Source organism: Anolis sagrei, chromosome 3 (genome assembly GCF_037176765.1).
Source record: "Anolis sagrei isolate rAnoSag1 chromosome 3, rAnoSag1.mat, whole genome shotgun sequence".
NCBI lineage: Eukaryota > Metazoa > Chordata > Lepidosauria > Squamata > Dactyloidae > Anolis > Anolis sagrei.
This window is the reverse complement of record NC_090023.1, coordinates 184,817,720-184,833,859: the sequence shown is the minus strand read 5'-3', so window position 1 is coordinate 184,833,859 and position 16,140 is coordinate 184,817,720. Positions and strand designations below refer to the sequence as shown.

At 40.8% G+C, this 16,140-nt stretch overlaps 1 protein-coding gene across 1 annotated transcript in view; it reads right to left on the bottom strand.

Moving 5' to 3' along the window:
* The window catches only part of RPP30 (ribonuclease P/MRP subunit p30), a 40,803-nt gene that overhangs the window by 6,755 nt on the left and 17,908 nt on the right, over positions 1-16,140 (bottom strand). Inside the window, exons 7-9 of the mRNA XM_067465727.1 lie at positions 12,040-12,156; positions 4,199-4,228; positions 3,385-3,422 (exon numbers count right to left, since the gene is read on the bottom strand). Of these exons, the coding sequence (XP_067321828.1) occupies positions 3,385-3,422; positions 4,199-4,228; positions 12,040-12,156 (185 nt within the window). The remainder of the gene's footprint in view (positions 1-3,384; positions 3,423-4,198; positions 4,229-12,039; positions 12,157-16,140) is intronic.

The window sequence follows — 16,140 nt, the reverse complement described above, 5'->3', positions numbered from 1 at the left end:
TTGCGTTATTATTGTTTATTATTTGTGTTTTTGGTTTTGTTTTATTTCATGTAATTGTTGTTTTGGGCTTGGCCTCATGTAAGCTGCACCGAGTCCCCATCGGGGAGATGGAGCGGGGTACAAATAAAGTATTATTATTATTATTATTATTATTATTATTATTATTATTATAAGAGGAACATATGATTCTTAACTCTGCCATGGCTCTGTATTTTAGCCTCAGTTCTACTAGATAAGAGGCAGGAGACAAATCAAAAGAGTTTGCCTGACAAAACTGTCAGTTAAATTAATATGTTTTGGTTTTGTGGGCACAGCATTGAATTCCACGCAACTCATGGACCCGATCAGCTTATTCTCTGACACCAGGCATCTGATAGGGATTCATTCCTGACATTCAGCAGGTGGTTAAGATCTTTGTATCCATTTGGCACTTTTATCCACCCACACAACATCAAAGCTCAGTCCGTGTTGAAAGCAGCTAAGACATTATATGCACAGTACTGGGAAAGCACAAATAAACACAATTATTATTTTAACCCCTAAATTGGGGGAAAGGTAGACTAAGCTGTAAGACTTCACAGTTTTAGCAAATCAACTGGTACTGCTTTCATCAAGGAGTATGGCAGCATCAGTAGGCGTGGGGTAGAAAGGAAAAGGTACAAAGCTCATTGAAATGGTATATGCTAACTGGAAGCCCTTACCAATTATTAGACTGTGGCACAGCTGGCTGGGAGTCAGCTACATTAAGATTAGTACTGACCAAAAGGTCATGCGTTCAAAGCCAGCCCGGATCGGAGTGAGCTTCCAACCAATTTGTGTAGCTTGACCTTTGCAGCCCGAAAGATATGTGCATCGGCCAAGTAGGAAATTTAGTTACCGCTTATGCAGGGAGGCTAATTTACAATGCCATAAAAATCTCCAGAAAGCATGCAAAGAATGAGGAAGTACTTCATCTGTATCACAAATGGACGGTGAAGCGACAGCTCCCCTGGTGGCCAGAATACCCTCATGAAAAAGCTGGAATGTTAAATAGCCTCTGTGTGTCTGTCTATATATGTTGTGTGTCGATGGCATTAAATGTTTGCCATGTATTTGTACATTGTAATCTGCCCTGAGTTCCCTGCTGGGTGAGAAGGGCGGAATATAAATACTGTAAATAATAAATAAATAAAATACTGGTCGGCAACGTCTAAGGCAGTTACAATGGTGTAAGCTATAGGTACAGCCTTGTATTGGTTCTTAATTCAGTTTTATGGATATGGTGCCATTGTAAGATACACAAATGTCTCTAAAATGTATCTTAAAAGCCAGGCAACTATACCAATCAAAGAAGTTCCATAATGTTGAAGATTGGGGCCCCTTCCACACAGCTGAATAAAATCCCACATTATCTGTTTTCAACTGGAATATATAGCAGTTGTGGGATTTTCTGCCGTGATATTCTGGGTTATATGGCTGTGTGGAAGGGCCGTGGGTTGCTAAAGGATGATACACTTAGCTCCCTCTTGCAAGGAATCTGCAAGGGCCACTTGCTGGAAGGAGGGGGCTAGACACATCATCATAAAATGTCCTCAGAAGCACTTTATTCTATTCCCTAGCGCAATTAAACCCCATTGTTTTTTTGTCCTATCTGATCCTCCTTTCAGATACACTACATGCTTTCTAACTCTGTGTTTTTAAAATTTTTAAACCTTGTGATTGGCCCTGCCCACTAAGTTCAATTGCTGTGATTCAACCGAATCAATTATTGTGATGTTATATTGCTCATGTGGGTTTTTTGTATTATTTTGTATTTTTTGCATTTTTATTTTCATTATATTTTATTATTGTATTTTTATGTTGTATATTTGATTTGCTGCATTGTTGGGCTTGGCCTCATGTAAACCGCCCCGAGTCCCCTTGGGGACATGGTGGGTTATAAATAAAGTTATTAATATTATTATTATTGACACAAAAGCACAGTATGTCACAGCAAACAAGATCTATTATTATTATTATTATTATTATTATTATTATTATTATTATTATTCAGTGCTCCAGAACTTCTTTATTTAGGACAGCTCCCTGGTTTTAAGGTGGATTTTGTGGGATCAGATTAAGGGCCCTTCCACATAGCCCTATATCCCAGAATATTAAAGCAGAAAATCCCACAATATCTGCTTTGAACTGGGATATCACAACTCAGATAATGTGGGATTTTCTGCCTTGATACTATGGGATATAGGACTATGTGGAAGAGCCCTAAGAGATCCAAGTAGCTATGTATTCCATACATTGCCATTATGTGTTAGAAGATGGTTTTTATATATGGATCATACATACATTTTCCTGGTAACCTGTGTATCTTAAACCCAAACTACTTACCTACCTTTGCTGAATGGGCTACAGTACTCCAGGCCCTAAAATGCTAGTCATGCTAAGAATGATCTCTCTCCAGTCTATGTGTCTCCCTTGTCCAATTCAGTGTTTTTCCCCAAAGGAGGGTGGGACAATCCAGCAACATTCCCCATTGCCTTCACAGCTTTCTACCTTTTCGGATTGCTGATAATATTACCTCTCCTTCCTTTTTGGCTATTTTCTGTGCTCATAGTACAATTATGGCCTAAGTTTGGAAAAATTATTTTGAACTATGTCTTGCAGAATGACCCAACCAACTAAGGCCCTTTCTACACTGTCATATAAAATCCAGATTGTATGCTTTGAACTTGATTATATGGCAAGGTAGACTAAGGCCCCATCTACACTGCCAGATAAAATCCAGATTATCTTCTTTGAACTAGATTATATGGTAGTGTAGACTTATATAATCCATTTCAAAGCACATAATGTAGATTAACCGATTTGATAATCTGGATTATATGGCAATGTAGACGAGGCCTCATATTATCCAGTTCAAAGCAGACAATGTGGATTACTGTCTGCTTTGAACTTACTTGTTCGGACGCATCTCCCCTTATGAACCTGCTAGAATCGTCCAGGGAGGCCCCGCTCTCGATCCTGCCTGTGTCCCAAATACGTTTGGCGGGGGCAAGATACAGGGCCTTCTCAATGGTGGCCTCTTGGCTATGGAACACCCTTCCTAGGGACATTAGATTGGCCCCCTCCCAAGCAGAATAGATAACACAGAACTATGAATGATGAACATGGAATGGCCAGACAATGTTACTGGATAACGTTTGTAACAAGATGACACTATTATACGCTTTAATGGGTTTTATTTATGTTTTATAATGTAATGTTAATTGTTTTTAATGACACTTTTGTGAATGCCTGGCATTGAATTGTGCCAATCTGTAACCCGCCTTGAGTCGCCGTATGGCTAAGAAAGGCGGCTATAAATATCGTAAACAAACAAACAAACATTCTTAGACTTGTAAAGGATACAAATTTGCCACATCATATGGACCTCGGAGATGTAAAGACTACAAAAGAAAACAAAACCACAATTCACGCACAGATGCTAGACCATAAACATGCTATTGCACACATATATGATTGTGTCATTGTCTAATCAAAATGTAGGAGACTAGAGCCTAAGTCCAACTCTTGGACCAAGTAGGATGAACCCATTTAGTCAGTGGAACTTAACACAGGTGCTGACATACCTAAATTCCCATTGCGTTTTTATGATTCATGTTTTTAACATTTAATCACTTATTATGTTTATTTATTTATTTATTTTACTTTCAACTATTTCTTCAGTCCGTTGTAAGCTGCCCTGAGTGCTGAAGTGGGTAAAAGATGGAACAATGATGTTCTATTCCAAATTTTACACCTTGGGATGTAATCCACTTCCCAGAATAGTAAGCTAAAAAAACTCACTTATTGCACATTACAGTATTTGTATCAAGACAGTCCTGACACAAATAACACAACACTACCTTTGGTTGTAGTTACAGGATGCTTGAGTCTGGTGTCTGATGGGTTTGGTGAAATGAGAGTTACAGAGGAGTGAATACTGGGAACGGCTTTCTGGTACGCAGAAAGGAGATAACTTTCTCATTGGATGGAGCAGCTGCTTGATTCAGGGATGGAGATGGGGGCATACTGATGGTCTGTGCGTGCCAGGCAAGGACCAAGTACAATGCTACCAGAACAGAGTATGCAGGAAGACAGATGTGACAATGCTGTCTTGTTAACAAAAAAGATGAATTGAAAATGGCTTATAAATGTCAAGCACACAGACATATCCACTTACCCTTTCTGCTGCACTGGATAGAACAATATTCTAGGAAAATAAAGAAAATGTTAATGATTTCAGATAACACAAAAAATCAAGTTAGACTGTGTGATGTTGCTTAATATACTTCCGATGCAAGTATACTTCTGTGAGCCCAAACATGTGAGCATGTTTGGGCTCACAGAAGAGGCAAGCAATGATTTTGATCAGAGAAACATCCTCTTTCTCACACTGCAGTGAACAGTTATCTGCGAGGTTCACCTTGGGCAGCACATCACATGCATCTGCCACACAAGCAAATGCAAGGAATCCTTGCAGTCCCTTCGGGGTGGAAGAAGCTCTGAGAACCTATCAAGCAAATACTTGTATTTTAATTACACTGCCATTAAGTGCAATTAATTCCAACCCCATATATATGCACTTATTCCATTACTACTGTTTACAGCTTGGCCATATTTACCGCCACTGGTTGATGACCTCAGTTTTATTGAGTTTGAGTTGATGTTTATACGAGGGGTATTTTTAAAGTAAGGTCCGTTTTGTTGTAGACACTAGTAGTTCGTGCACATACTGCAACGAGCGCATGTGTCGTGTACCGGCATGCCTCGGGAACAACTGTGCTCAGTTTCCGCTCTGTAGCTAACCTGTACGGTTCTGTTCTGTGCTTTAAAAATGTGTAAGACTATCATCTCACTCGCCGCATGTGAGGTTCGCTCAGTGATACGGTTTTTGTCAGCAAGGAACCTGCCTGCTGCAGAAATTCATCAACAGATTTGTGAAGTGTACGGTGATACTGTTATGAGTGAAAGCAAAGTGCGTAAGTGGGTACGACAATTCAAAGATGGCCGTGACAACATCCATGATGAGGACTGCTCCGGTCGCCCTTCTTTGATTACAGTGAACTTTTGGTTATTGGAGCAGGCGGCAAGTTTTTATGAAGAGGGTATTTTAAAATTGGTTCAGAGGTATGATAAGTGTTTGAACAAACTTGGCAACTATGTCGAAAAATAGAGTGAAGTATGTGAAAATAAATTTACTTTTTTGAAATAAACTTTCGTTGTGTACTTATGTTCAAACGGACCTTACTTAAAAAATACCCCTCGTATATGTGTATGTGTTTTATTTTATTGTATTTTAAATTGTGCTTCATTTTTAAGTTTGTTTTTAGGCACTGTGTGCTGTCTGTAAGCTGCCTCAAGTCCCTTTGGGGAGCACTATTCAGGATGCTGGAATAGATCCATGGTAAGCAAAGAACAACCTTCCCACCTTGGAGCCATATACAATGTTCCCTCACTACTTCATGGTTCACTTTTAGAGGATTCACTGTTTCGTGGATTTTAAAAAATATCAATTAAAAATGTAAACTATTAAATATTTACATCCACTGGAGGTCAGGGACCCCAGAAGTGCGGCAGATGAGACGTGGTGGGGAAGGCCTGCCTCCCTGGCCTTCACAGACCCCGGAAGTCTGGCGGCCTGAGGCATGGTGGGGAAGGCCTGCCGCTGCCTGCGTGGCTCCGGAGGCTCTGTGGAGGCCAGGGAGACAGGCAGGTGCCCTTGAGATGGGCCGGGAGGCGAATAAGGAAGCACAGGTAAGAAAATAATATATAAAATATATAAAATTATGTATAAATATTAAAATTAATATGGCATCCCTACTTTGCGGATTTTCACTTATCGCGGGTGGTCCTGGAATGGAACCATCGCAATAAGTGAGGGAACACTGTAGATGTTTGTTGTTGTTCATTCGTTCAGTTGTCTCCGACTCTTCGTGACCTCATGGACCAGCCCACGCCAGAGCTCCCTGTCGGCCGTCACCACCCGCAGCTCCTTCAAGGTCAGTCCAGTCACTTCAAGGATGCCATCCATCCATCCATCTTGCCCTTGGTCGGCCCCTCTTCCTTTTACCTTCTACTTTCCCTAGCATAATTGTCTTCTCTAGGCTTTGCTGTCTCCTCATGATGTGGCCAAAGTACTTCAACTTTGTCTCTAGTATCCTTCCCTCCAATAAGCAGCCGGGCTTTATTTCCTGGAGGATGGACTGGTTGGATCTTCTCGCAGTCCAAGGCACTCTCAGAACTTTCCTCCAACACCACAGCTCAAAAGCATCTATCTTCCTTCGCTCAGCCTTCCCTAAGGTCCAGCTCTCACATCCGTAGGTGACTACAGGGAATACCATGGCTTTGACTAGGCGGATCTTTGTTGCCAGTCTGATGTCTCTACTCCTTACTATTTTATCGAGACTGGACATTGCTCTCCTCCCAAGAATGTTTGGAACCACCTTTTTCCTCTGTTCCAGCTAGCAGCACCAATGGCCAAAGCTTCCCTTTTTCTCCACACTAGCCTCGGCTCAGCTCGCTCAACTGTCTAGGACCTTTATCGAAATCTTGGCCTCGGGTAGTTTACCTTGCATGAAAGAAGAGAGCAGAACTGGTTCTTAAATTAGTTTTAATGTATATGTTGTGTTAATAGTTTATGCCTATGTTTTATGTTCATATTGTATGTCTCTTGTATTATTTTGCATATGTAGAAACTGCTCTGAGTCCCCTAGAGGAGATAGGGTGGTATATAAATAAAGTTTTTGTTTTTTTGTTATTAAATTCCCCTCTCATTGAACTGGTCCTCGAAGAACAGGGTTCAAATCTCCATTCAGTCACTAGGAGACCTCAAGCCAGTTACTTTTGCTTTCTGAATTATCACATTCTTAAGAATACAGTGGGAATGAGGAGGAAACCCTGCAAGCATGGAATAATGGTGGAATATATTTTGGAAAGGCATGACTTTCCGACCATATAAATGTACCACATACATGGATATATAAAATTCTAGGATTTTTGGACTGTATGTTTTAACCGTATTTTTATGAATGTATGGCACTAAAATTGCTATTTCTGCGAGCTACCTTGAGTCGCCGCAAGGCTGAAAAAGGTGGGCTACAAATGCCGTAAATAAATAAATAAATAAATTTGGTCTATACACCAATGGCCATGCTGGCTGGGGGATACTGGGATCTGTAGCCCCATGATGTTTCTAAGTTCTTGAAAACTCAATGCTAAATTATGGAAATGGTTTGCGCCCAGCTCCCCCATCCTAGAGATCTTTCCCTTTCATTTAGAAAAGCCAGAAAACAGTGTGTTGCAACAACAAAGCTCAGATGCTTCAGAAATTGAATTTTTCACTGAACTTCCCCTTTCTCTGTTCTTGTGAATCCCAGACATACACACGGCTCTGATGAAGCTTAAGATGGAAACAGCTGCTTGAGACACCATTTACATATCAAAAGTCGGCACCAACATCTACTCCTGAGAGTACTTCCAACTCTCATACTACATATCAAAAAGGAAGTTGGGAGGAGGCTCTTAATAATAAGGAAGCCATTCCAAGAATAGCAGGAACAAGCTGTGTTCAAAGTTGCTTTTTTCACGTACAATTCCCAGAATCTTTCAGCCAGTACAGCTGGTGACCCATCTGCACAGGACTACTGGCAGGACAAAAATCACCATTCACTTTAACAGTACTGGAAGGGCCTTAGAAAGCTGGATGCAAGCAGAGTGCTGGCAGCATTCCTGGCCCCGAGAACAAGGAAAAGAAAAAATCAATTTCCTCCACACAACTGAGATTGTCCAGAACTGTGAAACATCACGGGAGTTGCCCTTCACCATCCCTTTCTGGATGTGGTAGCTTCCAAGACCATTCCTTTCATCACTTAATGTGAGTGGTCTGGTACCCATCAGTAGCGATGCATTATGGTGAAACTGGTATCTTTCTGAGAATTGCTATGTGTTGAGCTGTTGCTTAAAAGGAAGAAGAAAGGGACACAAAGAGTCCCGCCTACAAAATATTCAAAGCGTCAATTCAAGGAGAAATTAGGTTAGTGAAGTGGTTGTATCATTCTCAAGGAAAGGACTGGGATGTGGGCTATTTCTTTATTTATTTACTATATTTATATACCGTCCCTCGCAGCCCACAGGCGACTCGGGACGGTTTACGGTTGGTACCAAGACCATAAACTACAATTTCAATACAATAAAACAATCGAATAGTAAAACCATAGCAGAATCAATAAAATCAATAAAAACATGTATCATTAGGGTCTCCTCGCTAAAAACATTGTCCAATCACATCGTCCAACTATTCCATTTTCCTATGTCTGTTACACTGTATTTGCAAATGCCTGCTCAAAGAGCCAAGGTTTAACTCTCTTCCGAAATGTTAAAAGGGAGAGGGGACAATCTGATGTCCTTAGGGAGGGCATGCCATAGCCAAGGGGCCACCACTGAGAAGGCCCTGTCTCTCGTCCCCGCCAACCGTGCTTGTGATGAAGGCGGAACCGAGAGCAGGGCCTCTCCAGATGATCTTAAAATCCTGGAAGGTTCATAAAGAGAGATGTGCTGGGGCAGAACTGTTTAGGGCTTTATAGGCTAAAGCCATCACTCTGAATTGTGCCCGGTAGCAGACCGACAGCCAGTGGAGCTGGCGCAACAGAGGAGTTGTATGCTCCCTAAGTGCCACTCCTGTTAGCAATCTGCCTGCCATCCATTAGACCAATTGAAGCTTCCGAACAGTCTTCAAAGGTAACCCCATGTAGAGAGCGTTGCAGTAGTATATACGGGGTGTAACCAGAGTGTGAACTACCGTGGCCAAGTCAGACTTCCCAAGTTACGGCCGCAGCTGGGCACAAGCTTTAACTATGCGAATGCTCCCCTGGTCATCGCCGAAACTTGGGATTGGCATTCTAAACAGTCACTGAACCAGTCACATGGTCTGCAGCCCCTCCCACTGCCTCAAGTACATAGAGCTAAGGAAAACTGCAACCCAAAGAAGACATACACTTTAGGAAATAAACAACACATTATAAACAGACAAAATATTACATATAGGAGGCTTGCTAAGCTTGCTATCTTCAACAAGAAGGGGCTCAAGTCAACTTGAACCTATAGCGGCCCTATGATTGAGAGATCTCATCATCAGTCCCACTCAGGTCTTGGAAAGTCTGGGCTGTGCCTTTCTTGTTCAATATCCATCTATAATGTGGTCTTGCTGCCGCCTACGTTACCAAGCATTACCACCTTTTCCAATGACTCATGTCATCTAATGATATGACAAAACTACAACAGCCTTCATTTAATCACCTTCAACTCCTAGCAAAAGCTCAGGTGATTTCCTCTAGAGTCTGTTCATTTGTCTTCTCAGCAGTTCATAGTAACCACAGAACAATTCTCCAGCACTACCTTTCAAATGAATTGATTATCTTCCTGCCAGCTTTCTACATTCTCTAGTTTTCCCAAACACACACACACACAAATAACAATCAACAATGTTATGGTATGAACAATCCTGATTTTGTTATTAAGTGATCTATCTTTATACTAAAGGATCTTACTTAGGCCCCTTCTACACTGCCATATAAAATCCAGATTACCTGCTTTGAACTGGATTATAATGTAGTGTAGACTCATATAATCCAGTTCAAAGCAGATAACATGGATTATCTACTTTAATAATCTGGATTATATGGCAGTGTAGAAGGAGCCTTAATTTTCTCACAGTTGCCCTATGCATCCCTAATTTACAGCAATCTCACATTGTTCTTCAGTCGTTATGACTCCCACCTAGAACTCAGAGCTGGAACATAACTTTAATAACACAGCTAAGGGACAATGTGATCCTCCAGATTTGGTTATATTGCATCTTACATCACACCTCATAACTGGATGTGCTGAATAATATGTACCTTCTGGCTGCTGAGGGAGTTTTTAAATGGGGGTGTTATGCTGATATTTTCTATTATGGTATAAATATGCTCCACATAGTTTTAATATTGTATTTTCAAATAAAATATTGTTCTTTAATTTGTTTTAATGTTTGTACTAATAGTACTTTTTGTCTTAACCAAGAGTTGCCTCGCTGGGAGAAAGGTGGGATGCAAATAAAATAAATAAACATAAATAAATTGGGTTAAGAATTGCAGCCCAGAAACATCTGGAGGGACAGATGTTCCCCAGCTATGTTGCTGTGAGTTTTACAGGCCGTATGGCCATGTTCCAGAAGCATTCTCTCCTCAAGTTTCACACACATCTATGGCAGGCATCCCCAGAGGTTGAGGGATCTTTTGGAAACAAAGCAAGTGAAGTTTATATATCTGTGGAATGTCTAGGGTGGGAGAAAGAATTCTTGTCTGCTTGAGGCATACGTAGTCTATATAGCGACTACCAAACAAAGCATTGCCCAAACACGAAGCAAGGAACATGAAAAGTACTGCAGACTATTTTAACCAGAGAAGTCAGCCATAGCAGAGCACCTGATGAACCAACCTGGACACAGGATATTCTTTGAGAATACAGAAATGCTGGACCACTCTAACACCTACCATGTCAGACTACACAGAGAAGCCATTAAAATTGTGGACAATTTCAACAGAAAGGAGGAAACCATGAAAATGAACAACATCTGGCTACCAGTATTAAAAAAAAACTCTAAAATCAGGACAGTGAATAAAGAAAACACTCAGAAAACTGGGGAATTCCAGATGTGAAACAATCAGGGCCAGCTAACACCTCCCAACAAAGGATTCCCCCAGGCAGGAAGCAGCCAGGCTTTGAAGCTGCACAGCCATTAAATGCTAATCAAGGTGGCCAATTGCAACATTCACATGTGCCTCGAGCAGACAAGAGTTCTTTCTCCCGCCCTGGATATTCCACAGATATGTAAACATCACTTGCCCAATTTCCAACAGATCCCTCAACCTCTGAGGATGCCGGTCACAAATGTGGGCGAAATGTCAGAAGAGAATGTTTCTGGAACATGGCCATTCAGCCCGGAAAGCCCACAGCAAGCCAGTGATTCTGGCCATGAAAGCCTTCGACAACACATTGTGTATAAGGGAACAACAAATAGGAGATATTCCCCTGCATTTGTTTCCTCTGAGGTCCCTTCCACACAGCTGTATATAATCCACATTGGATTATATAATAATGTGGACTCAGATAATCCAGTGCAAAGCAGATATTCTGGATTTTCTGCCTTGATAAGATAAAGGTAAAGGTCTTCCCCTGACATTAATTCCAGTCGTGTCCCACTCTGGGGGTTGGTGCTCATCTCCATTTCTAAGCCTAAGAGACGGCGTTGTCCATAGACACCTCCAAGGTCATGCGGCCGGCATGACTGCATGGAGCACTGTTACCTTCCCGCCAGAGTGGCACCAATAGATCTACTCACATTTGCATGTTTTCACACTGCTAGGTTGGCAGAAGCTGGGGCTGACAGCGGGAGCTCATGCCGCTCCCTGGATTCGAACCTGCGACCTTTCGGTCAACAAGTTCAGCAGCTCAGTGCTTTAACTCATTGTGCCACCGGGGGCTCCTTCTGCCTTGATATTCTGGGTTATATAGCTGTGTGGAAGGGCCCTGAGAGGCTAATAATAAACTTTCTTTATACCCCGCCACCATCTCCCTAAGGGACTCGGGGCGGCTTACATGAGGCGAAGTCCAACAACACATCACAACATAAAAGCAATACCAACTATACTAGGGTAATCCAATATGATAGTAGGAGCACCTCTTTAGGAGGAGAAACTGCTATATAAATCCTAGTTTTAATGATGCGACCTAATTCAGGATTGATATGGTTTTTAAAGAAATAAACTGAGAAAGTAGGTCAGAAAAATATTCCCATCTTCATTAGAAATAGATTATTCATTTCAAACAGACACTGTTTGCCAATCAACTAACTTATCATGATTGTAGCAGACTAAACGGCTTAAGAAGCGGATGCCACAGCCCAAAAAAGACAACTGATATTTTTATTGGGGGGGGGGGGGGGTGGCATTATAGGGCGAACGCCTCCAATTTTAATCTCACCTTTCCCCGGCAGATTTGCATCAGGCTGAGCGCATTTGAAACGGTGTACCTTCGCATCGTTGAGTCTTTGATGGCAGGCACGTAAAGGAGTTCAAAGTAGATGCCTCGATCAATTGCCTTCACATGAAAGGAAAATCATCATAAATTCAAGGCAGTAAGGCAGTCAAGTCACACAGCTATTGTTTATTATTGATGTGTTTTCCTCTCCCACTTCCCCCGTAAAACAGAGCCAGCCCAAGGGATTGCGCATCCGTTCTAGAAAAACAGGTATTCGTACTCGCATCAGCCTTGACGTTTGTAACACAAAAAGGCAGCGTATTCCCATTCATGCTCTTAAGATTTCCAAACTCTAAGAGCAATACCAAACTCCAAATGCACAAAAAATCACAGCCCAAATGTGAATTGAACAACTGGGCAAACCTGCTTTGGGCCAGTCAATCACAGCCTTTTGGCATGCTGTGAAGAGGAGGGGTTTATGGGGGATATAACCTAGAAGCTTCTCAAGGAAGAGTTGATTATTTATGGAAGTGAGAGACAGTGAAGAACAGTTCGGAAGAGAGGAATTAATAAGATCTGAATAAGGGTTTTGGGAGCTTAGAATGTGGAAAAATTTAGCGATTTCATGCTCATCCTAATTGAGTAGTCCTTATCTGAAAAGTCTGGGATCAGAAGCGTTTTGTATTTTAATTTTTTTACAAAGTCTGGAATACTTGCATTTGCATATACGTACATAATAAGGTATTTCAGAAATAAGACTCAAGACTAAACACTCAATTCATGTATCTATATAAATAAAAATGTAATGTTCGTTTGTGGGATTAACATAACTCAAAAACCACTGGATGAATTGACATGAAATTTGGACACAATATACTTATCAGGCCAACGAGTGACCATCACTGATGAAAAACACTGAAAAACACAGCGGAAGAGACTTAAAAAGCCAAAAAAAAAAATAACGAGTGTCCATAAACACACACACACACACACAAAACCCCAGCAGAATAGACTTAAACCCCACTCCCAAAACAGAGCAGGCCTGCGTAAGATGTCCCTCCCCCAGACAAGCGAGACATAATGAGTGCCCATCATTATCAGGAAAATTGTTGGGGCTTAAACGACATTGTGGCCGACATCTCTAGCCCACAACTCAACAACTCACAAGAGATAGTCCAAAGAAAAGGCAGTCCAACACAGTAGAACAACCGATTGCACGAAGAGAGAAAAGGTTCCCTAAGCTCGCTCAAGCGGATAAAGAGAACTAAGAGGCTAGGGCCCGCCCACTGGCTATTTATGGGGTCGGAGGGGAGTGGGCGGGGCTTAGATTAATCTATCATTTTATCTTTCTAGAAGGTTCTGAATTGCTCTGCGCAGGTGCAGGAAATATCACATGTACGATTCACAGGGACCAAGACAGGGAAACAAATATACACATACATATACACATATATACATGTACACATACATATATACATATACACATGCACACACACATACACAATATGAATGTACACATATAAACACACAAATACACAAATATATACACACACATATATACACCCATACCCACACACGCAAACACACATATATACACAAATATATACACACACATACACAAAACACATATACACAGACTGGGCCACAGCAACGCGCGGCAGGGGATGACTAGTGTTTTATATACACTGCAAAACCATAGCCCGAAGGTCATTTTATACAATATTTTAATACTTTAATGCATGGAGAAAAGTTTGTTCACACTGAACTACCAGGAAGCAAAGATGTCATTATCTCAGCCAGCCATATCTGGGTAAAGGACACCAAGGCCCCTTCTACACTGTCATATAATGTATGTATGTATGTATGTATGTATTTATTTATATTTATGTTTTGCAAACATTCAATGCTGTTATACACTGACAAGACAGACAACTGTACTTTCCCATCTTTGGCATCTTGGAGGCTGTGTTCAGTTCCAGGCACAGGGGCTGCTGTCACTCTGCTTTCTCTGCCAAAGAGCTTTGATCATAAACTTCCTCCTTGATTGCTTCACTGGCATTTTTCCAGCATTTCTTTATAGGTGCCTTAAATACCTCCACACTTATGCAGTACCTATCAACAAACATTGCAGATTTCAAAACTGCTAGGTAGGCAGAAGCTGGACTAAAGACCAGAAGCCCACCCTGACCCAGGCTTCGAACTGTTGACCTTTCAGTTGGCAAGATTCACTGCAGCTGGTGGTTAACCTGCTGTGCTAAAGCCCAGCCCTATATATATATATATATATATATATATATCCATATTATATATATGGATATATATTATATCCAGATTATATGAGTCTACATTGCCATATAACCCAGTTCAAAGCAGATAATCTTGAATGTATATGGTAGTGTAGAAGGGGTCTCAACCTGTATAATAAAACCTATGGTTTTAGTTAATGCCACGAGAATGTGAATGTATATTATTGTTGTTTTAAACTGTTTATTTTATGATGTCTTATACTGATCATCAATTTATTTGAATTGTTGTTTACATGATTTTAATATGTTGTAAGTCACTTTGGGTCCTGTGAGGCAGAAAAGTGGGATATAAATAAAGTTGTTGTTGTTGTTGTTTCTGATTCTGTTTAAGAACTAAGAGCTCATGCTTTATTTATTGTTCAAAATATATCCAGAACAGCACTCACCTTGAGGTACAAACACTAGATTTATGGAAGGATCTTGGGAGAGAAGGGCAAGATGAGAATGACAGGAGCCCAAAGGGGGGGTGGGGGGTGGTGGCGCTCCCTAGATAAGAGTCCCATCAAATCAAGCTACTTCCACGGAAGAGCCACAAACATTAGTGGTGCAGGTCATACTTGTACAGACAGGGTTATATATGATAGTTCTTGTCAATCCTCTGAGAGGAGAAGCCAATCTAGTTCAGGGTGAACATCTTTTTCTACCCCACAGACCATTTCAAATGTTGATTGGTGTGTTTGTGTGTGGTATACACACAGAAGTGCAGAAGGGGACCTCAGATTTGCTGGAAAGATTGGGTAGGCAAATGCACATCATCAGAAAAGAAGAGATGGTTACAGCAGTTTAAGTTGGCTAGTTAATGGGGTGAAGACAGCAGAGCAAGACTTGGGAGCAACCAATCAAGGGCTTGGTTACATACTCGTATCATATATGATCAGATGTCTTTTCCTCCTCTGAATCAACCTTATGTCAAGATCCCAAGGATAAGTTGCCATAAGTTGGCAAATACAGTAGCATCTTGCTTATCAAACATAAACGTTAGATAAGCAAAAATATTGGATAATAAGGAGGGATTAAGGAAAAGCCTTTTAAGTGTCAAATTACATTATGGTTTTACAAATTTAGAACCAAAACATTATGTTTTTCAACAAACCGACAGAAAAAGCAGTTCAATGCACGGTAACATTATGTAGTAATTACTGTATTTGCAAATTTAGCACTGAAACATTGCAATGTATTGAAACAGCTGTGGATCTCGCCAGGAGGCAGACTGCGTTGGATAATACAGAACGTTAGATGAGCAAAGATTGGATAAGCGAGATTCTACTGTAGCAACAAACACAGTCATCTTCACATGAAGGTATATAATTCTAGAATTTACAGGATGTTGCCATGGAAATTAAAGTGGAATCATAATACTGCATTGCAGTGCAGTGTAGAAGGACCACTTGATTTCCGTAAAAGAACTAGATGATTTTCAAATTGGGCACAACATAAAAGAGTCCTCCCCATTTGGGCCTTCTAGATGTGTTTGACAATAAATGCTATTATTTTTTTTATTATTACGATGAGTCTGGACAACATTTTTAACAAGGAGACACTATGAATGTATATTTTATTGATTTGTTTAGTTTTATTATATGTTATGTATTTATGACAATGTAAGCATTGATTTTTGCCCTGTTAACTGCCTTGAGTCACCTACGGGCTAAGGCGGTATACAAATACAGTAAATAAATAAATAATCCCCATCTAGCATTACACATGGGGATTGTAGTCTAGCACATTTAGACAGTTCTGGGATCAGAAATGTTGACAAAGGTCCCTTCTACAATGCCATATAATCCAGTTCAAAGCA